General features: G+C 40.6%; 1 protein-coding gene across 1 annotated transcript in view; it reads right to left on the reverse strand.

Annotated features, from left to right (window-relative positions):
* Window positions 1-25,655, reverse strand: part of Ryr3 (ryanodine receptor 3) — a 524,632-nt gene that overhangs the window by 312,993 nt on the left and 185,984 nt on the right. Inside the window, exon 3 of the mRNA XM_075961717.1 lies at window positions 21,125-21,232. Coding sequence (XP_075817832.1) covers window positions 21,125-21,232 — 108 coding nt within the window. The remainder of the gene's footprint in view (window positions 1-21,124; window positions 21,233-25,655) is intronic.

Here is a 25,655-nt window from a genome sequence, read left to right on the forward strand (position 1 = left end):
AGAACATCAGATCATGGGGAGTATGAGAGTTAAAAATTCCACTTTAAAATTAAACTGCAGAACAACTAGTGTGCAACACAATAGTCTCCATCCTTTGCTGATGCTCTGAAGTGCCATGAGCATTCGAAGGAAACCAAAGGCAGATATGACTGTACCCAAGCCAAGGAGCACCAGAAAACTGGAAACTGAGACACTTAAAAGACCACACAAAGACGTTGGACCACAGAGGCAAAGGGTTCATGACTCATTGAGATGTGGCAGAAAACTGGGCCTCAACTAAAGAACTAGGCAAAAGTTATAAATAAATGATAGCTATCAGAACAAAATGAAAACATATGGAAACATTTTTATTTCTTTTAGCAATGAAAAGAAATTAAAATTATATGGATCTTGGCTATATCACTTTATAGCTACAAAATGTGCAAAAATGGAAGGTAAAATGCTGTGTGAAGTGTGGTTTAGCTGATGTGAGCCTGTGTAAGGCTGTGCCCGGTACAGCAAGGCAGTATATGAAAAGGGCCAGAAGGAAGTCCATAACCTCTGCTATCATAATTTTACTTCTGGGAATAATTCAAAAAGAGCAAGAACATATGCACATAGCTGTGGCAAGGACCTTATAATAGTCACAACAAAATGGAAGGAAACCTGGCAAGAATCTAAGTATGCAACAGAAGTCTTGTCTGTTAAACCATAGGGATTATTTAGGATGCTCTAGTCTGCAACCATTAAAGGCTGACATCATGAGGGTAGGTAGAAAGAGAAAATGTTTATGGTGCACCACTGTGACAAGATGCAGGATGCAAAGCATCTTCAACCACTGCTTGTATGTACACAAAAATGATGAGAAAAATCCCAGGACACTAAAGATGGTTCAGCCAGCCAAATTCTTGCCTTCAAAGCACAAGGAACTGAGACTGATCTCCAAAACCCACATAGAACATGCTGGATGTGATAGTGAATGCTTGTAATCTTAGTGCGGGGAGCCTGAGGCAGGCGGAGTTCTGAGTTTGGCTAGACAGCCAGCATAACCTTCCTGGTGCCCTTTGGGTACAGTGAGAGAGCCCTTGTCAGTAAGTAAATACGGCAATTAATTAATTAATGGTGGATAGCATCTGAGGAATAAGACCAAGGTTTTCTTCTGGTCTCCAAATGCATGTGTGTGTTTACATGTGCACCTGCACACAATGTACTCATTTACTCATGAACTGGCACGCACATGTGCGCACATACATGTACACCTGCAGATATGCATAGTCACCCACATATGAACATGAACACACATACACATGTTCACCTGTGCACACAGGTACTAACCCACACGTGAACAGTCACACATGTACACACACACACACATGCGCGCGCATGTATACCAACACACACACATAAACAAGACAATGAAATAACAACTTGCATGGTTGCAGAACAATTGTACTTTATTCTGCATCTCAATTTTTCTGTAACACTCTTACCAACATCATCGTCTCAGTAAGTTGCATACATGTGTGTATGGGGGAGAACGTGCTGCATGCTTTTAAAGAGATGGATTTCCATGAATATACTTTGTTCATTAAACTTTTAGTTACTCAAGGGTGCTGTCTATTTACCAGGATCCTCAGTAAATGACTCAGCCTATATGAAAGGCAACTGGGATCCACCGCTTCTCTGCTTGCTTTTAGATACTGGCTCTCAAGTGCTATTCTCCAATCTAGTGTTACAAGAAACCCTCAGAGGAAGACTCTCTTTAAGACACCGGAGCTTTTATTTCATCACTTCCTGAGTCTTACTCCAGATTCTATTCAGAAAGTGTCCAGTCATGAGGTGTCCATACCATGCGTGGGTCCCTGGCCCATCAGCGTCTCTGAATCTGTAGGTTCATCTCTTTGGATTTCACTCTTGATTCTAGGGACTTGGTTCTACACAATTCTGTGCTTTTCAAGGCTGCCTTGTGCAGTTAGCAGATGCCAGATCTATCTTTCCCTACAGCTGCAGGCTCGGGGACCACCATGTTGGCCCAAATTGCCAAGACTTAGCCCAATAAGCTTCTCTTCTGTGAGGGATAAACAAATAGGGAAGGGCAATGCCTCTTCAGCTCTGAGGATTGCAGAGGAACCAATCAATGAGACTTTTCAGGTAGATCTTAAACTGTGAATGCCTTCCAATAGGGACAACTTTTCCTCTTTAGTCACAGTGGAAGAAAGACTTTGCTAAAACACACTGGAATTCAAACAGCACATTTCAGGGACAGGAGGGCCATGGCTGCAGGTTAACATGACCCATGATTAGGAGCCAGATACAGCAAACGAGACAATAGGAAGTCTACAGGTATCACAATCCCATCTTAAATCCATGTGGACTCCAGGGATACAAATATAAGGTTCTTAACTTTTTTCTCCTCCACTGTTTTGGGTCACATCTACTGCTCAGCTCTGTAACTGCCAAAGCCTGTATTTCCTGGGCTGGAGAAAAATGCTCTTTCCCTTCTACAGCTTTCTACTGTGGGGAATTGAAACGTGACATGAGAATAAGGCATCCACTTGTAATTAGACACTGATATTTTCTACTCATTACAGTTGACTATGAGAATAGAACCAGCAGTCTTCACTGCCTGAGATGCTGGCTGCTGACGCAATAGGATGAAGTCCCAAATGGTCCCTCCCTAAGGAGTCCTTCACATGCATGTGTGGCAGCTCAGCCTGAGCAGTACTCCCCCTTTAGACAAATCTAATGGAGAGAAGGCCTTCACATTCTGTGCATCTTCCAGAGGCTCTCGGGCTGTCACTAAAAAAACCAAATCATGAAGCAGAATTTGAATGAAGTTCTGAAAAGAGGAAGAAGATATAGCATCCAGCAGCCCTACTTTCCTGAATCCAGTATTTACGGCACTCTCATTTGAAGTTCGCTGATGTTGAAGAACTCCTCAGCATACCCTTCGCCTTGAATTTAGTGGAATGTTACACATGGTGGCAGAAGGTCTATGGTGATCACTACTCCATCGGCTTCTAAGCTGTTGTCCTGAGGGCAGCAGGGCAATAGTGATCCCAGGGCACCTCACTTCCCACATCCCAAGGCTGTCCTCTCACTGTCTCTGCATACCACCACCCAGAAGATGCCCTGCAGATAGCTCAGAGAGGCTGCTCTCTTATGACCTCCTTTATTTTTTAAATACATGCATCTTACTGCTAAATAAATTCAACAATATCCCTTGACTCATGCCTGCCACTATATGCCACACTCACTATTCACCTGCTTTATGAGTTATTGGATCCATCCAGCCATTCCTTTTAGCGGTCCCTAGGATGACTTCTCCTCGGTGAAAAGGTGGTCAAAGAATTTAGTTCATGTCATTAATTTTATAATCTGATGAAAGTATTCTAGGACAATAGAGTCTAATTTAAGAAACTGAGAATTTTGGGTCTTTATGGTCATGAAATATGGTTGAGAAAGAAGTCAGGGGAAACGATTCTAATAAGAAAGTAGCTGGCTCATTTCTTTCCAAAGTATTTTTGTCATTGGGTGCGGAAACACACACAGCATACGGTAGGCTCTTCTAGGATGCCTACCTGGTATCTACTGCACTTGACTGTGGTCCATTGGGTAAGGATAAATTGACTTGGGTCATTTAGAGACAGAAGTACTACTGCTGTGGAGACAAACTTGGTTCTTCTCTGAAACAAGATGCTCCTCCTCAGAAGGAAGAGGCCCTGGATGCTGTACTCTTAAACCCCAATGGCATGGCTAAACACCCAAGGACTCTTCTTCCTTCCAAATCTTCAAAAGCAAAATCTAGGCTGGTGAAAGCATGGTGACCAAGCTTTACAATTAGAGCAGATGAAGCCTTGGGTTCAACTCCCAAAGCTGACAAAAGTCGACTTCTAAGCATTGCTGCAGATTGGTATAACCATTTCCCTACTCTCTGTTGTGAGCTACTGTGGCTAGTGACAGGACACTGTAGTCGCTGCTAGGCCTGAGCTGTGGCAAGCACCTGAAGTGGGAGGGTGTGTATCCTCCACCAAGCGTGAACGGATGGCTGCTTTGGGGTGGCTTTTCTGAGAGATGATTCCACTCTTTGAGCATCTCTGCCATGGGGAGATTGGGCTGCCAGGGTGGCAGCTGTAACGCGCAGCCTTGAGAAGTCAAGGCATCTTTAAAAGAACAAACTGACAGGCTATTTGTCAAGGCATTAGTGACATTTAGACCGATGACAAGTATACTTTGGAAAGAAATGAGCCAAGTACTTTTTTATTAGAATTAATTTTCCCCCTTTCTTCCACATCAAACAGATTTCGTAGAACCAGACAGTGCCAAGTTCATTCTTCACAGAAAAGGACTCGTCAGCCAGATTTTTTCCCCTAGTCACTACCCTGGTTGTTATTTGAATTCCCTATACTAGATTGCTGGTGAAAGAGCAGACCAATGCCATACAGGGTCAGGACGAGGAACTTCGCCCAACAATTTCTTTGTTTTTACCAAGTTTAACGTATAATCAATATTTCCTACCAAGAACCTAATATGGTTGGAGTACCAAGAACTGAAAACTTTAACATTATCTCTTTCATTTTTCTCTACTAAAATATTAGTTTATCCCAGACACTGGCAGATTTAAAAATAGGGTAAAGCACCTACTACTTGCACACAGTAACTCTTAGTGAGTGTAAGCACCGTTACCTTTATGTATTCAAAAGCACCTCAAACAGTTTGCTGTTTGATTCTGTCCATTTTCTCTTCTGAAGTTCTCTAAGTTACCATTTACTTTTTCTCTTCTAAGCGTCCTATATTAAACAACTGCCCTCATTTATTTTATCATGCTTCTGTCCCCACTGTACTGACCCCACTAGGATCCTGCTGTATAAAGATGAATTCATGCTGCTTTCTCTACAGCCATGGAAAGTGCCTAAAGCCAACTTTATATACCTAAGTAAAACAGCTTGAGTTCTCCGAGCAGCACAGGAAGTGACATTAGGTGGAGAAACTCGTTCTCTGGGCTCTGGATGCATGGGGTCTGCAGATGAAAGATCGGCTGATCCTGATACTTAGCTTCTGCATCAGGACCAGATGCTGTTCTGAGGGCATCACTTTTCTGAACCCTGTGTGGGTTCATTATGGAGATGTAGGCCTGGATCCCAGCTATAGACCAAAAAAAGAACTTCGCATGGAACAAAACAAAAAAGAAACCCACAACACAAAAAGTGGGCCACTTTCCTGAGATTGAGATTTTGATTTCTCTTGTCTGTATTAGGCCATAGGATATTATCTCAAAATAATTCTTTTTTTTAAATTGATTTTATTGAGCTGCTCCCCTACCTTCTTCTCCCCTTCCCTTCAACCCTCTCCCATGGTCCTCATGCTCCCAATTTACTCAGGAGGTCTTGTCATTTTCTAATTCCCATGTAGATTAGATCCATGTCTGTCTCTCTTAGGGTCCTCATTATTGTCTAGGTTCTCTGGAATTGTGATTTGTGGGCTGGTTTTCTTTGTTTTTATGTCTAAAAGCTACCTATGAGTGAGTACATAGGATACCTGTCTTTCTGGATTTGGGCACTTCACTCAATGTGATGTTTTCTAGATCCATCCATTTGTTTGCAAATTTCAAGATGTCATCATTTTCTTCTGCTGTGTGGTACTCCATTGTGTAAATGTACCACATTTTCCTTACTTATTCTTCAGTTGAGGGGCATTTAGGTTGTTTCCAGGTACTGTCTATGACAAACAAAGCTGCTGTGAACATAGTTGAGCACATGTCCTTGTGGCATGATTGAACATCCTTTGGGTATATACCCAGAAGTGGTATTGCTGGGTCTTGAGGAAAGTTGTTTTCTGATTTTCTGAGAAATCACCACACCAATATCCAAAGAGGCTGTACCAGTTTTCAATCTCCCCAGCAAAGCAGGAGTGTTCCCTTTACCCTACATTCTCTCCAGAGTAAGTTGTCATCAGTGTTTTTGATCTTGGTCATTCTTACAGGGGTCAGATGGAATCTCAGAGTTGTTTTGATTTGCATTTCTCTGATGGCTAAGGATGTTGAGCATTTCCTTAAGTGTCTTTCAGCCAGTTTAGATTCCTCTGTTGAGAGTTTTCTGTTTAGGTCTATACTCAATTTTTTTATTGGATTATTTGTTCTTTTATTACCCATTTCTTGAGTGAGTTCTTTGTATATTTTGGAGATCAGACCTCTGTCTGATGTGGGGTTGGTGAAGATCTTTTCCCATTCTGTAGGCTGCCATTTTGTCTTGTTGACTGTGTCCTTTGCTTTACAGAAGCTTTTCAGTTTTAGGAGGTTCCATTTCTTAATTGTTTCTCTCAGTGACTGTACACTGGGGTTATATTTAGGAAGTGGTCTCCTGTGCCAATGCACATGTGTATTCCTACTTTCTCTTCTGTGAGGTTCAACGTGGTTGGCTTTATGTTGAGGTTTTTGATACATGTGGACTTGAGTTTTATACATGGTGATAGATATGAATCTATTTTCATTTTTCTACATATTGATATCCAGTTATGGCAGCACCATTTGTTAAATATGCTTTCTTTTTTCCATTTTATATTTTTTTGCTTCTTTGTCAAAAATCAGGTTTCATAGGTGTGTGGATTAATATCTGGGTCTTTGATTTGGTTCCATTGGTCATTCTGTCTGTTTTTATGCCAATACCGGGCTGTTTTCAGCTCTGTAGTAAAGTTTGAAGTCAGGGATTGTGATGCCTCCAGAAGTTCCTTTATTGTATGGAATTGTTTTGGCTATCTTTGGGTTTTTTGTTTTTCCATATGATGTTAAGTACCATTCTTTTGAGGTCTGTGAAGAATTTTTCTGGAATTTTGATGGGCATTGCATTGAATCTGTATATTGCTTTTGGTAAGATTGCCATTTTTACTATGTTAATTCTACCTACCCAAGATCATGGGAGATTTTTCCATTTTCTGGTGTCTTCTTCAATTTGTTTCTTCAACAATTTAAAGTTTTTGTCATATATGTCTTCCACTTGCTTTGTTAGAGTTACTCTGAGATATTTTATGCTATTTGTGGCTATTATGAAGGGTGATGTCTGATTTTCTTCTCATCCCATTTATCATCTGTGTACAGGAGGGCTACTAATTATCTTTTGAGTTAATTTTGTATCATGCTGCATTACTGAAAGTGTTTATGAGTTGTATAAGTTCTTTGGTAGAATTTTTGGGGTAGCTTATGTAAACTATCATATCAGCAAATAGTGAGAGTTTGACTTCTTTTATGATTTGTATCCACTTGATCTCCTTTTGTTGTCTTATTTTTACTGGGAGCTATATGGATACTAAGGTTTGAATACAGACTTTTATGTATTCCAGGCAAATGTTCTATACCAATCAGTATCCCTAGAGTGGTTCTCAGGGTAACTGGAACACAGTCATGCTCAAACCCACACTTCTGGGACTTCCTCAATCATTTGAGACTCTGCATCCATGGCATTAGCATGACACTGGGCAATTGGTAAGTACACTACTCTCAGAAGCAACCTATTGGACCCATGATTGTTTCCTAAAATTTCTCCAAATCTTCATCGATGCAGTAAACAAATATCATTGTTCCTCATGACTTTGATAATTTTAGAACTGTTATTATCACCTCTCTGCCACTGTCTTACCTCTATTGCCATACATGTGACACATGGAAAGACCATAGCTCTACTACAAAATCTGTATGAGGTGATGGCTCAAGACAACCCAGTCTTGATAGAGGAAGAATTCCAACCCTCCCTAAGTTACCCACGATCCACGCACCCTCTCAGCATTAGCAGCCATCTGGATACTTCTCTCATTGCCTCCTATACAAACTAGCCATGCTTCTGACCTCTATACGCCTCAGTACCTACATGGAGATGGAGATAGAGTTAGGGAAAGTGTGAGCTAGGAGACAGGGACTGGCATCCTTTCTTCTTTGACACACACATCTCTCAATAGTGGAATCAGTCACCTCTGATCTTATGCTGTCACTCTGGCTTCTGCGTCTTGCAGGTCTCCAGGCTTTCAAGGTATGCCTTACTCAGAATTATGTATGCTTATCTACACGACTCAACTTTTGTCCGAGTCTGCAGAATTGGTATCTCTCAGAGTTGTAAATAATTTAATACTTAGGCAGTCAGTCCTGTTACTGGCTGCTGTCAAAATCCCATTTTCCAGAGGCCTAGTCTAGGTTTACGTGTTATTCTTACCACCTAGCCCTTCTGTCAGAGAGGAAAAAAAAAACCCCTCATTTTAAAAACATTTCTCCTCTGCATTTGTGAATGGAAGCTGGGCCCCGAATACAGCACACACCATCTGATCTGTTTTCTCCCCATTGTGGAGAAAGGGAATTTATCATACTGACACGGAGAGGATAACATCCCGGGCTGAGAGCAAAACCAACTTCCCCCAGCCAAAGGCCTCATAACAAGCGCTGTTATAAGACAAGAAAGCATTTTAAGTGGAGTTCTCACAAAGCTCCTGGAGAGGGGGAGGGCGGTGGACCACCACCTCAAAAATGCCTTTGCCCACAACTTAGGGGGAAAATCATTAAGAATTTAAAAGTTCTGTAACATTAATGAAACTAAAACTCAGTTGTATTTGTTTACCTTTTGTGTGTGTGTTTTGTCTTTTTTGCTTGTCGTTTTCAATGGATAGGGGAAAACCAAGTCAGTTGTGTTTCTCAGTGGGCTTTGTGGTTACTGATAATGCGATGTGATAGAACTTGATACCTAAAAGAGCATTGCATTGTCACTTCTTCCACTGGGAGGGGCCGCTGCTGATCAGGGTCTCCAGACACTCAAAGAGCAAGCACATGGAGTCTGAAAGCAGTTGTGAGCAGGCAGCCCTCAGGGAGAAGCAGAACTAGAGAGAAAAGTAGACAGACTTGGATGAAGCAGGCTACTCCTATTTCTTGTAATAGTATCACTGCCTATTTACCAATCTACACCAAGAGCTGTGTATGCAGCTTGAAGAGTCAGGAAACGAAGTCCCCCTTGACACCCTAGAAGGCCTTGCCAGGATACAGAAGTTGGAAAGGACCACAGAAGCGCTCTTTATTACGTGATTGGAGGGTCCTAATATAGTATTGCACAGCTAGGGACCATAGGACGTCAGCTATTTCAAAAAGAACAAAATGTCTTATTAGTTTTCCATATTTAACAAGGGGTAGGGGGAATGGAGCCTAGCAAATACTTTATTCGCCATTGTGAATGATAAATCCATGTTCTTCACACAAATAAAGTCTTCTACTGTCACTAAGAAGATTTAGGTAGCCTTTCTGATTAGACCAAATCCTCTCGGTTTGGCTGGAGACTGGAGGTGACATGAGTGAGGGCGCAGAGATAGTTAAGCACCATAATTTCATCCTAAAATCTCTCGCAGTGAAGCAAACTGTATGGCATTAAAGATTTGTTCAGTTTTCTGTCCTGTGAAAGTGGTCATCCTAAAAACACGTGCTTGCTTGGATCAGGCAGGGAGCATCTGGGAATCTAAGAGAAAATGATGCCTGTACTTTAAAATATATCTTAAGATATATAGGAATGCATGACGATTCTGACATAAGAGGATGGCATATTATGAGAAATGGTTATTGTGGTGAACATTTGAGTCTCAAAGTAAAATCTTGTAGCAGTTGCTAACCCCAACCTGAAGTTATTTTTTAAACAGTAGATTATAAAATAAGGATGTAATTAGAAAGGGTACTTAGGATGGGAGAGAACACTGGGTAGTGGGATCTGGTCTTGACTCTGATTTTGTAAACATGGTGACGTGGTTTATCTCTTCTTGGTGGATACTGGTTCCTTTTAAGACAGTCCTTGGCACTGCAGGAACTCCGGCTGATACAGAATGCTGCGCAAGGTCTCAGGGGCTACAAACTAAATGGTCTGAAGCCAGCTGGACCTTGCTCCAGGACATACAGGAACACCAGGGATATCATAGAAACTGACTCAGCAGCTTCCCACTTGGGAACCCTTGGGGTGTGGAAGAAAATAAAACTCTTGGTTTAGCCTGAAACTCCTCTTCCTGGATCAAGTTTATGCATATAAAACTGCTCTTACAGACACTGATGCCTTTTGCTCTATGTCAAAAACACCATCACCTGGGGTGGATGTACCTCAATCTGACACCAGAATGTGAGGAAAAATTGAAGTTACCATTATTGAACAGAGCATGGGAGATGTAAAATATGAAAATCTTTTGAATATTCTGACACATTTCCGAAGATATAGTAATCAAAATGTCACTCTTCAGAAGGAGGGACTAAAGGAACTGACTTTTAAAGTAAACATAGATTATGAAAACTAAACATAAAACAGGCTGTTTTTCTTATGCAAGAATTGTGTTTTGATAGTAAGGCTCAATAAATAAAATAAAAAGAAACATGAACACATTCCTTTTACGCAGGGAGATAAGTTCAGCAATGCCATCTTTCCGCATGTTGAGTGATATCTTTTATGTACTAAAACTATCTACATTGGTGAAAAGCATTAAGATGAAGTTAATATATTTAAAGAAAAGTACGTAGTTATGGACTGATCGACAAAAGGGACTGGCAGAATCGTGCATCATCTAAAATTCCTGTAAGTAAAATATTAGACGAAGCGAGAAACCAGTTGGAGTTCGCCCTGATAGGATCAAGGATTTAGCTGTATGAACTGGCTATTCTCCAGTGCTCTTAGAGCAGCAAAATCTAATAAAATCTAATAAAAATTACAGATAAAATCAATACAGTTAGAGGTGAAGTCAGCATAGTCTAAGTAGCTTCACATGAGGAGAGATTCAAGCATCCAGATAGGATTTGTGTTAGAGAAAAAGATTAGGGTTATGAAAGAGGGGAGGGGGTCCATTTGATACTATAGTAAGTTCAATTGACACTATCTTCTGGAATAAGCCTGGGAATATACAGAGTTACTCTTTCTTCCACTGATGTAGACTGAAAACAGTAAATCAAGTATTGTTCCTTTGTTTCCACATATATGATACCTGTCCAAACAGAAGTTTAGAAAGAATAATGGATTGAGAAATAGCAGTTGTTCATCCACTCGACAACCAGGGGGTCAAATGTCTTGGGTCACAGAGCTACCACTTCTGGTGTCTCCACAGTTCTGAGGCTTCCAGAATCACCCCTGAGGTTTGCCCATCAGGACAAGATGCTGGATATAAATGTGGAGCCAAGACTAACCACACAATCGACACAGGCAGAGCAAAAGATTTTGGAAAGCTGTCCTGTTCATTATCCTTCCGCTATCCCTCAGTGTGAGGAAGCCATAGCTCATGATGATACAGAAGTTATTGCACCCATTTATAGGCTGAAAGAGTATGCATTTGAGGTACCGGATCGTTAATTTTGAAATGCAGGTAACTTCTAAACTGGGATCAGCATTTGTAGATAGTCTTTACTAAGCTGGCATGGAAAAATCCCCACGGGGAAGATAAAATGTAAAGTTGCCAGGGTAGCAAAGAGTGGAGACACAGTTGTTCAGGAGGCTGGGACGCGGTGTCTCTCTTTGCTCTGCAGCTGCACTGTGAACTGCAGAGTGGAGAGAAACATTTCATTTTAGAAAGTCAACACCATAGCCTCTTCTGCACAACTGACCCAGTGCAGCTGAGTTATCTGTACCCATAAAAAAAAAAATTAAAGCCTGGAAATTTCTGTACTTAAGAAACAGCTCTGAAAATTTCTAAAAACAAGTCATAATTTTAGAAAATGATCGAGATAAATACACAGAAAAGCAGTATGTTCTGCTCAGTTTCCTCATGGGAAAGAAAGGAAAACAGCAGTATTTAGGAACAGTCCCATCACGAATCCTGCCCCTCCCACACCCAGAGAGCAGGGCTCAGGCAAGTCAGCAAGGGCAGGTTCTTCTAACATAAACTTCCCAGGTCCAGTCTTAATTATCTCCTTTGGCACAAAGCTTCAGTCTGTCTTGACACCCCCTGTTTGCCCCTGCATCCTCAGTCGAAGCCTGAACGGAAGAGGAGCTAAAGAAACTGTCAGCGTCCGTCTTCGCAGACAGCTCTGCTAGCCTCTGCAGAACAGGGGCCATTTTTCACTCTCTGGGTCTTCCGGAACTTCTAGTCTTTATTTCTGCTTTCTTCCCACTATTTTACTGCATCGCCTCATACCCAGCCAGACAGTGGGAGCCGGAGGGGGAGGGGGGTGGGACACTTCATTCACTTACTCGAATGAAGATTAGAATGCCCCACTGGGATCAGGAACTCTCTGGCTTTAGGCTAATTTTTATTTACTCAGATATCCAAATTGGTGTTTTTACTAATATTTTGCAAAACAGAAGCAAGCTATTTTCTCCAGTTCAACCAATTCTCTCTGCAAATATATAATTTAAACTCTGGTAGCTATTAAAAAATGAGATACATGATCAAAGAAATTGTCTAATAAATAAATGGAAGGGTTTCTATTCTCTTAGGATTTCTTGAATTCCAAATGTGCTTTACTGGTAATAGAAAGCATCGGGAAATATTGCCCTTAAATCCACATATCTAACGGCTCACAGTTGTGATTCCTCCTGATGCAGAATCCGGCTGCTACCACTTATCTTAGCAGCCACGTCTCCATACTGATGATTTATCTTTAATTCTGCAAAATCTCTCACGAAAACGTATCAGTGTACTAGAAGAAGCTCAGATACTCAAATTCTTTTTATCTTCTACTAAAGTTTGATAAATATGTTTCAATTTTTTTTGCCATGAAAAATTTAAAAGGCAGAACAAAAATGCCCCTGCTAACCGGAAAGTCATGCTTTCTAAGATGGTTACGGTCACTAGACACAGCTATCCTACCAGAGTTTCAGTGTCCACAGCCAGAATGACAAGAACCCCAGGGTTTGTGTGACAGTCAACCAAGCTAATGTTATCATGGCTACAAGGCAGCATCAGGACCACATTGGCATACTGGTCTCAAGTGCGGTTTTCACTTCAGCAGAGGATGGAATCATCACAGAACAAGCAATGGCACTAAAGCTGCAGCAAGAAATACGAAGTGGAGGATCTGAGAGGATCTGGGGCTTTAGAAACTCTGTGCACCTTTTCACTTGGAAATGTTTCTACAGAGATGTGAAGAAATGCAAAAAGCTAGTTAACCTCAATGGTTCTTCTTAACTGTTGGCGTTAACATTTAATTGTTCTATTGGGTCACTTGGGGATATATCACACGAGAAACAGAAGAATACCAAACTAGCTTTTTTCATTTTTATTATGAATTCCAGCCTTATGGATGAGCAGAGCTGGAGTTGCATAATAGCACCAGAACTCAGAAGCACCCGGAAGCTTGAATGAAGGCAAGGCTGCACACTTGTGCCGTCTCATCAAGTTGAAATCTAAGGACACAAGCTATCGAGACTATATCAAGAGAAAAAAAAAGAGAAACTTTGAAAAACAACTTCCAACATCTTGAAGGAGAAAATAAAAATCTGACAAAAAAATAAAAAAAAACAAAAGCAGACCACAAGTCCACAGACAAGCTGTTCTCCCAACTGCAGAGCCGTGGCAGAACAAGCAGCCTGGCTGGGATTTTCAAGTGTGCAGCCAGCTCTCAGCTCTGCGAGATCGAAACGTGTGGTGCGGTAGTATTATGTTTGTAAAATAGCAGAAGCACAGAGAATGGAAATGCCCTGAACACTTAACAAGTGAAAGGCCCAGATCGTTACAAATACAGCTGGAGTCAGGTGCCCATGCAAAGTACATGTATATGAAGGAGGGAGAAACATACCCATTCCGAGAGGTCACTGAGCTAGCAAAATAAGAAACAGAACAGTGAATGGATGTTTTAGTGAGCACAGGATTTTCTGAAAGTTGTCAACTCATTTGAGGACTCGATTGAGGCTTGCTACAGAAAACAGAAACAGAACACAGTGAGAACCAAGGGAGTAAAGACAACCAACCTGTCAACTATTCTCTCTTAGCTAGAATCATAAGTAGCACTATATGCTGAAATACGCTGCTAATTTTCATTTCATTTCTAAGAGAGCAAACAGACAAAGTGTTATAGCCTAATTCTGACTTTCCCATGATGCTATTCACATCAGAGAAATCTGCTCGAGGAAAACGGCCAGTCCCTACACCAGGCAATTAGAAAGTTCTTTCTCTTAGGATTATTGTAAAAAATTAATCAGCTTTTTTCTTTAATTAAAGAAGGCTTTACTGTGAAGTAAGTAATGTCTTCAAGATTGAATATTTTAAGTAAGTACCATGTTATTGAAAAGACTAGTCCAAAAGTGAAATATAAGCTAACAATTAATATATAATCTTCATATGTATATAATCTTACCACAGAAATATTTTAATCCATCCATCAGCACAAAATCCCTGAATCACATCATAGCTTGTGGCAGAACAGTGAGAAAGAGAAAATAAATACATTTCGACAATTTAGTGTGTGAAAAACAAAACCATGGGAACTTTAGTTTGCAAATCTCTCATCTCTAACAACATTTAATTTCTAAAAAACAATGGCTGGCTATTTGAAGAAACAAATCTTGTGCAAATGATGGAATAACTTTCCTTCTGTAAGAATTTTCCAGGAGAACCAGGTTTCCTCAAGGTCAAAGTACATTATCAACACTTGTCCCCTCAGAGGTTCTGTCCTGGGTGGACTTCAGACTTCAGAGGGTTTTCTTTGCCCACACCACAGTAGGAAAAGAACCGACATACGTATTCATTCTGTCTAAATATAGGAGTGAGCACAAAGGCTGATATGGACAGCTCAACATTTCCACAGGGACTTAGTGATGGGCTACAGTCAACAAAATATTCCAGAGGAAGTAAGGTGTTGACACTTCCCATTTTAACTTGGCATATCAAACCATCAGGGATTGACTACCTAAACAATGTCCTCTTTCACAGATGCTGTAACCAAAATCCAGTATCTGTAAGAGTTTTGCCTAGAATTACGTTTCTAAGTGTTTGTAGCATTAGGACCAAGCCTAAACCTTCTGTCTTTCAGCTTTGCTGTCAACAGTCACCTGCCACAAGCGAATCTGCAGGAGGGATTCTAATGAAGGTTTTGATAAACATTTGCAGAAAAGAGCCATTTACCAAGACATCTGTTATTGTGTGAGCACAAAAATATTATTGGTTTCATAATAGGAGTTGATAACCAGCAATAGATTAAAAAAATGAATGAGGGCAGCTTTCAGAATCTGTTACTGATTTTCTCCCTTCTAAATAAAAAGCAAGGTCAAGTCAAACTAATTAAGAATTTAATGGAATGAGACATGCTACCATTGCTCTATGAGATCTCCAGTTAAGAATGGAATGATGGGACGTCCTAGTTTTGCAAACCGAGTGATAGCGGGGCTATCCTCAAGCTAATACTCGGAGAGGCAATGGCCTTGGGAAGGCATTGAGAGTCTCTGACAAAGTCACCACACCAAAGGTTGAACAGCTTGGGGCAGTAGCTCTTACCAACAAGTACAAAGAACGTTTATATTTTCATGCCTACCATGACTATTAGAGGGTAGCCTGGCTATGCTACTCTAGGGTTTGGTATACATGTAGGCAAGGTAGGATTAGATCACCACATGAACACAGGTAACCTTGTACTTCTAAAAGGAAAGCCTTATAAAGTAGTCCAAAGACATAATGAATTACTTCTTATTGGAAGTGAACCATTAAACAATTTATTTCTTTATTAAAGGTGTAATTTTTTACCTTTTAAAATTGTTTTTATTGAGCTACATATTTTCCTCTGCTCCCCTCCCTTCCTCTCCTCTCCCCTCCCCTTCTACCCTCTCCCATGGTCCGCATGCTCCCAATTTACTCAGGAGATCTTGTCTTTTTCTACTTCCCATGCAGATTAAATCCATGTATGTCTCTCTTAGGGTCCTCATTGTTGTCTAGGTTCTCCAGGATTGTGATTTGTAGACTGGTTTTCTTTGCTTTATGTCTAAAACCCACTTATAGGTGAGTACATATGATAATTGTCTTTCTGGATCTGGGTTACCTCACTCAATATGATGTTTTCTAGATCCATTCATTTGTCTGCAAATTTCAAGATGTCATTATTTTTTCTGCTGTGTAGTACTCCATTGTGTAACTGTACCACATTTTCTTCATCCATTCTTTGTTTGAGGGGCATTTGGGTTGTTTCTAGGCTCTGGCTATGACAAATAACACTTAACACTTCTATGAACATAGTTGAGCGTATGTCTAAAAGTGTAATATTTTTAACATTGGAAATGGGTATCAAGCTGATTCACAATGTGCCCATTTCCTCCAGAGACTTTGTTCCCTTCCTATTAAAATGCATTCTCAATCTGAATTTTTCCCTTGGCAATTAGAAGGGGAACATAAAGACCTCAACTCAGAGGCTAAAACTAGATGATGGGTCGGGGCAGCTCCTTCGTTTCTGTAATACAGAGATGTCTGTGGAGATCCAGCGGCCCAGGAAGAAGGTGGAAAATATTCATTTAACCTTCTTCATTCTGGAGGAGTTCTCACAGAGTCCCTAAGCAAGAGTTCTGCCATTAAAGGAAAAGCCTTCTGGAAACCTTCATCAGTAACTGTGTGACTTGTTGTCTGCTATCTGGAAGCATGTGATGTAGCGGATTCCTTTTTGTTATGCAATCTTCTGTAACTTGATGTGATAGCCGAGTGTCCTGAACTTGGCCATAAGGTTAAAAAAAAACTACAGTAAAGTATCCTGCTTTGTAGGTCTTTTACACAAATAGCCTTTGCCTCATTGGCTGTTTACAAGGTCACATGATCCCCAGTAACTGCACCTAGCTTCAACAGACATAGACATGTCATCTTCAAGAAGGGTCAATACATGATAAGCATGCCACATCACATATGAGAATTTCTCTAGCAAATGTTCTGTGCATAGTAGCGCCCACTCTAAGGACAAGGACAAACGAAAGAAACCTGAAGCTTGTTTTAGAGTTAATGGTTATTGTATACATAATACACAGAAATAGAGAACCCCTGTGAGGGTATTTATGATGAAGGGTCTTGCAGAGATAATATCTTTCCAGGTCACATTTCCTATCAATGTTAGAAGGTTGAATGTATTAGCAAGATGCCTAAGCTTATAAAGTCAAACATAATTTTAAGCTTCCAGGTTATGGATAAAATTAACATTCACATTGCAACCATGCCCTTACTTATATATAAGTGTGTTCATATATATGCACACATATACATATTTATTTAATCTCTCCTTTTAGTACTACAGGACTGACACTAATGAAGTCAGAACTCTTAGCAAAAAATGTACAGTTGGTAAACGTGTTCATCAAGGGCTATCATTACTAGAGGCACTATGTCACTTAGTGTCAGAACTCATTTGGAGCTGGGCAGCACTCGATTTGATATGTACCAGGTCATTTCATAAGGGAGTCTTTCTTTTGTTGCACTGTGAACTATTCTAAAACAAAACAAAACAAACAAACAAAAAACTTGTAATAGAAGTTAGGGGAGAGATGACATAGGAGCTGAACCTCTGTGCACTTCGACAAGCAGTTGTGAGCACTGACCTTCTTTGGTTATCAGTCTGTGTGGAAGGGTGCATTTGAGGGAGGTGGAAATTAAGGCACAGAAAAAACAATTTATTCTAGAGACAACCTTGTGAAGATAGTAAGGACTGAAAATATATCTGTGTGATTCTTAGGCATGCTGCTATACTACAAATTAGTTATTTTTGGATGGTGAAGGGATTGAGACTTTGAGGGAAATGAGCATTGTTCGTGGCTCCACATCATGATGAACGCTCATGAACATGTCAGAAACTAGAGGGCAACAAAAAATCTGAAAATATTTTAATATTTGCATGCAAGCATTTTATTTCAAATACCTGCTATAGAGTTGGCTTCATGGTAATCTCCCCAAAATAAAATTAGATAAGATTAGATCAGGAGGAGATGATCCAAAGGTGAGATTAGCTTGGGCACTTTCTGAAAGGTGCTGGACCTTTCTGCCCAGAGGCCCTCGCAATTAATTCTCCCTTTCAACATATAGCTGGCTTGCATATGCCACTCGCTACAGCTAAGGACATTTCAATAATAATTCTCCACTGTTAAATTTGGCTAGGTATCTTTGTTAGCAAAAGAAATTGCTGCAGAATGGTAGATCCTTGCAAAAAGCTTCTGTACACGCATCATGCAAAAGTGCAAACAACCGAAATCATTTTTTAAAATGCCGAGTTGCTACACAGCAGTGAACAGGTGCAGCACACAAGGACCAATTTTTGACTAGAAGAGGAAAAAATTACACTCTTCAAGGCATTCTGTTTGGTGGCAGTCGTGATCATTACTGAAAGTAATACTTATTTAAAAGCAGTAAATGGCCATTTCCAAACAGAACGGCATGTCATCAAAAGGAGGCAGCCTCCTGCTCACACATCCCCAGGCTCCCCTGAGTCTCATTATACTCTGTCGTGTTAGCTCTCTTCCTTCTTTATTTTTTCCTTCTTATTTTTTAGACTTCTTTTTCTTCCCTACTGAGTATTATCTTCTAAAATCAAATTAACAGCTAGTAGTAAATGTGCACAGTCACTTCAGGAAAGCAAAAACAAACAGACACGAGAGATTATATAAAAATAGCATTTCTCACACTAAAGACTAAGAGCCCAGATGGAAGTGTGAGAGAATTGCAAGTAGGTTGTAGTGCCTGAAGCTGTTATCTAGGTAACTGTTTTGTAGAGTCATTAAATGCATGCTAAAACTATAATAATTTTGAGAATTCATTTCCATCTGTGTTCTATCTTTTAAAAAAAACTCTTCTATTTCTAAGATTTCCAGTGAAGAAAAGTAATAATAATGATAATAATAAGATAGGAAATAACTATTAGATCTTGTTTCGGTAAAATATCACAAAAAGGAAATATGATAAATTTTGGAGACAAAAATTGATATTGTGACTATTATCCAGTGGCTAACTAATAATAAAATGTCATGGATTTTTATTTTGAATGAGTTTTCAAAAGAGTAGATTTCTTCAATGAGATTCAACATATAACTATCTAAATATTATGAAGAACAGATGTATGTTAAAATGCAACTATATTGAACAAATTTCTGCTATAACATAGGTGGTAATTAAGAAGGCATTGTTTAATATATTCCAGAACTAAGGTTTCAATTTCTTTAAAATGGTCTTTTATCTTATTTTGTTTTTTACTGGTCCTTATTTAAGACTAAGTTAACATTAAGACTATGGATCAAATTCTTGGCAACAATGAAATTTACTTTCTTATTTATAGGATTTTCTGAGTGATTTGAGATAAATGATAAATATCAAGGATCCCTTTGGAATATTCTCTTTGAACATAACAGGGCAAGACAATAGCCAAGGATTCACTCTGGGCATCAACTCAACTCTCTTTACCTATTCTGGGTCTACTGAGTGCTCAGGATTGAGCAGAGCAGGTTTTATTTGATACCAACAATGGTGATATTTAAAATCAGTCAAGTTTCTCATCAAAGAAATTTGAATATGATGAATCCTTGGGAAAAGTATAAGCAAGTGTTTTATTGCTGTTTCATCAAAATAGGCAATGCTTGGTGAGCTACATGGAGACACGGAGTGCTGAGGTCAATGCAAGAAGGAAGTGAAGTCAAAGGGGGTGGGAAAAGGACTCATGTCAATGCTCTGAGAAACAGAGAAAATTATTATCAGATTAATCTAATCAGAAAAGCGAAAACCACAAAACTTTGGCATTTATGATCCTAGAGTGTGGACACTCTAACTATATAAGTTAGAACATTCTGGCTTTAAGCCTTCAGGGGTCTCATCTAAGATCACATTAAGGTCTAGAAAATGACCAAAATGTAAACATGAATTCAATCATGTCTGTGATCACTGTTTCTTTAATCACAAATGTATTGTGAATGAATTTATCAATGTCAAATTAGAATAAACTATGTTTCTTAGTAGCTGCACACTGCTCCTCACCATGAGCGGCAAGCTCTCTGGGACAGGAGAAAGAAATTCAAACTTGCAATGGGAGTGCAGAGTGAAGAGAACAGCCTTCGAAAAGCTTAGTGTCTTCATGCAACACACTTGCAGGGTCAGTGGAGGCTGCTGGGCGGATCAAATATCAAAACTGGTTCCTTGAAGGATAAGGAGGGATTACACAAGGGAAGAGAGAGGAGGAGGAGGAATGCCGGGCCGCACTGAGGAAATAGCTGACAGGTAGGATCAGAGGCAAGGAGGGACTGGCATGTTGGAGGCAGTGGGGGGAGTTTAGTGTGCCTGGGACACTGAGTGCTGGTGGGATTTAGTGACAGATGAAGCAGATGAACAGGGCTCACCAAATACTGTAGGGCGTTCAGCTGTGCTGAGGAGTTGGGAATTCATCTCAAAGAATGGAGAAATGAAGGAATTTAAAACAAGTGCATGCAATTAATTGGGCATTCATTTTAGAAAGGAATTCATGACTGGGGGAGGACTTGGAGGAGGCAGTCAGTACAAAAGGAGCGAGAACAGTGGTAGACTCTTGCAATATCCCAGGAGATGGAGTTGACATCATCAGGTGGAGCATGGGGAGTTAGGATGGAGCAGAGATATTGTCTTTGAATATCCAGGGCACTACAATTATAGTATTGGATGGTAAATAGACATAAATGAGTGGGCCCTTAGCAGATAGGGAAATTATTCTGAAATATTTGAGTAATCAACTCCCTGGCTGAAGAACCTTCTGGAAGATAATAGAGCGCCCTTCTCAGTTTAACAGTCATGACAACAGCATTTTAAGCCAGCCCTGTATTTTCTCATCATCAGTGAAATCAACCTGAATTCTACAGGAGACCTCTCTCAACTGTTGTAACCTGGTTGTGTTCTGCCCAGAGTTATAAAATCTCAGTGAGATTCTCCATGGAAAAATCACCTGCAGCGCAGGCATTTTTAGTCTCAAGGTGCTCTTGGCCTCTCCATGTTCCCCAATAAACGTGGGAATAAGAGACAGAGAAGGGAGCCCAGCCAGCAATAGTGGTGCGCTCATCTGTTTTCTGAGGGAAGCCGGTCAATCCAAAGGAGAAAGAATTAGAGTTGCTGAGTAAGAGGTATCTAAACTCCGAAGAAAGGCTTCCTATCTCTCCATGGAGGTCTTCCAGTCCTGAAGTGGAAGGATGAAATGCCAAGTATGCTTTGGGGCTGTGGGGTGTCTAACGCAAACCCAGGGCACGATGCAGGTACTCACCCCTTCTCCGCCATTTTCAACGGTGTTGGCAAGCATTTCTTGCAGTGCTCTGACAGATAAGGACTGTTCCAGCACGAAATTGCAGACACAGAGATCTGGAGGGATGTACTGTGGAAATAAAACCAGAGTGAGGATGCTTTTTCGTATCAGTCAGGAATCAGTCACACAGGGGCATCACAATGGCGCTGGCCCCTACCAGCTAAAATCACAGCTGGCTGGACGGATAGAAATGTAACAAGACAGCTTTCCCAAGTCAAGATGGGGTTTAAGTTGGATCGTAAAGGAAGAAAAGAAGCAAAGCTTGGAGGGAACAGTGGCCAAATGTCAGGATCTGCTCGAGTGAAGACGGGCGGTACATAAGGGCGAAGAACACACACGGCCCTGTTGAAGAAGGAACAGGAAGGAACGGGGAGGTTCATCTACACTAACTTACCCCTGGACCCAGCAATACCACTCTTGGGAATATACCCAAGAGAGGCCTTATCATACAACAAAAGTATATGCTCTACAATGTTCATGGCAGCATTGTTTGTAATAGCCAGAACCTGGAAACAACCTAGATGCCCTTCAATGGAAGAATGGATGAAGAAAGTATGGAATTTATACATATTAGAGTACTACTCAGCAATAAAAAACAAGGACTTCATGAATTTTGCATACAAATGGATGGAAATAGAAAACACTATCCTGAGTGAGGTAAGCCAGACCCAAAAAGAGGAACATGGGATGTACTCACTCATATTTGGTTTCTAGCCATAAACCAAGGACATTGAGCTTATAATTAGTGATCCTAGAGAAGCTAAATAAGGAGAACCCAAAGAAAAACATATAGGCATCCTCCTGAATATTAACCTTCAGCAAGCGATGAAAGGAGACAGAGACAGAGACCTAAATTGGAGCACAGGACTGAAATCTCAAGGTCCAAATCAGGAGCAGAAAGAGAGAGAGCACGAGCATGGAACTCAGGACCGCGAGGGGTGCACCCACACATTGAGACAATGGGGATGTTCTATTGGGAACTCACCAAGGCCAGCTGGCCTGGGTCTGGAAAAGCCTGGGATAAAACCGGACTCTCTGAACATAGCGGACAATGAGGACTACTGAGAACTCAAGAACAATGGCAATGGGTTTCTGATCCTACTGCACGCACTGGCTTTGTGGGAGCCTAGGCAGTTTGGATGCTCAACTTACTAGACCTGGATGGAGGTGGTGGTTCCTTGGACTTCCCACAGGACAGGGAACCCTGATTGCTTTTCGGGCTGGGGGGGAGACTTAATTGGGGGAGGGGGAGGGAAATGGGAGGCGGTGGCGGGGAAGAGACAGAAATCTTTAATAAATAAATAAATTAAAAAAAAAAAAAGACTGATGTCTCCTCCGCAAGAACTCACAGGACAGAACTAGACAAGGTGTGGCTCTAGATTACAACGGCCCACATAGGAAATCTGCTTATTTGTAAAGAAAACCTGGATTTGATCGTGCATAAAGAGGCAGCAAGGGGATTAAAAGCTACATAAACATAGGTCTGAACAAGGAAAACTTATGACTCATATAATAGCCATTATAACATTAGAGTCACTTAGCAGGGATCAGTTATCATCACGACACTAGCATTGTTCTGGATATTTCTTACCAATGACTAAAGCTCCTTCCCTGAATACTGCTGGCAATAGCTAACGCTCTTTAAGTGAGCCTGTTCTCCACGTCAGGTATTTTCCTGAATGTTCTGCATATGTTAACAAACCTAGTCTGTATCAGCATCCATTAAGATAGGTACTCCTAATGCCCCAGTTAGTAGCCCAGGGAATGAAGGTATAGGACATTCAGGTCATCTGCAAAAACACTGTATTTGGCTAAGTCAGATTCACACGGAGTCAGTCTGTCTCTAGGGTTCAAGCATTTAATCCTATACTGTTCCCCATACTAATGAAGACAGTAAAAATTTCTTTTTAACAACTAGAAAATTTTAGATTAGCAAATGTTTAAGCACTACATTTCTGTTTGATAATGAGAAAGCTAGAAAAAACAAGGCCATTGCCCTCAGGACCTTACGGTCAAATTTCAGAGTACACCCTCTTCCTTGGGAACACAACGTGTGACTGTCCTCAACGCGCATCCTTCCTTTGATAGTATATCAGCATGAGGAGAATAGCACACATGTGGGGCTGCGAGGCAGAAGATGGTCATGAGAGGTGCTGCTGGCAGAAGGACCCTCACAGACAACGGATGTCCTTTTTCCAGAGTAGCCTGCTAGTCTTGTAAAACCCTGGGTTCACCCTTCAACATAAAACCTGTTTAAGGAAAAATAATACAAATAGCAAGATGTCTTAACTGAGGGAGTCATGACCTGAATCACACAATCTTGAGCTGACTTGTAAAAGGAGTTAATCATGAAATAACCAAGAGAGGCACAGTTGCATCCAGATAGCTGTGCACGATGGTCAGAATATCCTCTGTGGGTTCATGGCCTCAAAGCTGATGTTAGGGTGTCTGTGTCTGAGCATTGCTCCACATGGGTACTAACGATGTGTATGTCTCCTCAAAAGACCTTGCCTTTGGTGCTTCTAATGGAACACTTTTTTCATCTTTGTGAACTTTTCTAGAGAAACAGAAGGGAAAAAAATCCCCTAAAAAGGAGATCTGGTCTATCCATGGTTTGGGAGGGAAAAAGGATCACCTTATCCCAAGCACGTCCCATATAACTCATAAATATTCATAAAACCTTTAAAAGAGTACACGGCATAGACCCCACTGTGCTGTTATGCCTGCCTTGGGACAGCCCACGCCAGTCTCTCTTTGGAGTGCTTGCTTTTCTAAGTAAACCACTTAACTGTGTCTCTCAAATACGTCTTTCCTATGAGGAGAACAGACAAGCAGTCCCCACCCCCACCTCCTGTTCCTCAGGATAGGAAGCAGAAACTGACAATGATTCTTAATGCTTCAGAATGGAAAACCGTTTCCATGGAGTCTGATTTAAAGGTAAAGGTAGCCCATTACTAAGAGCTAGATCACTTCTCAGACTAGTGTTTTCCATTTTGAAAACAGAGATGATGGAATTGACTGTTTTAAGTTACTTCTATTTTCATGTGTTTGTATATTTCTCATCTCTTCCCAACCTCAATGTGCTGAAAAACTAAGAACGTGCTGTCCTAAATGTAAGATGATGTACTATTTGTTAGACCTACTGGGATTGTTTTCAATAAAGTGTTAAGACTCCATCATTAAAGTATTAATCTAGACATGGACCATCCTATCCCAAAGCTAGCTTTGGTGACTTCTGTTTTGAAGTACTTTGTCACTAAGGCTTTGAGGGACTCGTTTGCTGCTTCAGCTCTTTCTCCACAGGTCTGCCTAATCAGAAAAACTAAAAGCCTAGTTGCCCCAGAATTCTGGTGGAACAGGAATTTTCCAGGTTCTCATCCTAACAGTTTAACAGAGGAGAAAGGGTTCTATGTACAAAGAATATCACCATATCTTCACTTCACAGTCGCTTTTTCTTTGCTTTGTTTTCAAAGTGCATTCCTAAAGCAGGTGATTAATTCATTTTCATGGGAATCAAGACAGAGGCTTCTGAGCCTCATCTCTCTCAGAGCATTGTAGCACTATTATGGGCAGTATGCAAATACATGATCAAGTACTTCCCTGGAGACTTGATGCTGTAAACATATACCACTGAACACAGTATCCCAAAATATGCCATCTTGGGAGATTTTATATATCTGTGTCTACCTGGAGTTCACCAGTTTAGAATACAGAACTCATTCAGTCTTTCGTCCTTCTTGACTTCTTTAGACCATGTGATTTGGAGAGTTTCCTTTCAGAAATATCTGCAGTTAAAGTTCATATTTGAAAGGGAGCTTTAAATTGGTCATTTAAATAGTCTCATATGTCTTTAATAACTAATCTATTTAACTGATTCCCTCAATAGCCCCAAGTATCCAAGACCTTTCCTTACAGGAGATTACCTGATTTATCAACCTTTTCTCTTAGTATGGTTTACTTGGAGGGGAGATAGGACCTCTTGTCTGTGCCGTCGTTCATTAAGATGGAGGGTTGATGATAACGTGGACAATTGGCATGCTACAATTGTATCTGGCCTTTCCCTCCAGGCACAAAAATTATCAAGAAAATCTTACTTTCATGAATGGCAGGAATAGGTACATTTAAGCAGGGACTAGTTTGCATTAGGAGGATGTATCTCAAGGTGGATAGATCCTTATGGTTTTGTTTCTGTATTTCTAGCATGCGGTCCCTGCCTGCAACTCTTTATATTTGGGAAAGTGATCACATCACCTTAATAGCACACAGAATAATGTGTGGGCAGTGTCGAGGGAGAGAACAGAGTAACAGAAATATCTGGAGAAAAACAAAATGCAACTTGTGACATGAATGAGTGCAGAGTCATCTGACCAGCTATGCCAGCTGCCATCCTTAATTAAACTCCAAACTGGACCGAGCTCCCACCTCTATACCCCTAAAGAATGAGCCAAGGCCACTTGCTCATCCAAGCTCATTTGTCTGCATCCAGGAGAGT

The sequence above is a fragment of the Microtus pennsylvanicus genome, chromosome 2 (assembly GCF_037038515.1).
Source record: "Microtus pennsylvanicus isolate mMicPen1 chromosome 2, mMicPen1.hap1, whole genome shotgun sequence".
NCBI classification, from domain to species: domain Eukaryota; kingdom Metazoa; phylum Chordata; class Mammalia; order Rodentia; family Cricetidae; genus Microtus; species Microtus pennsylvanicus.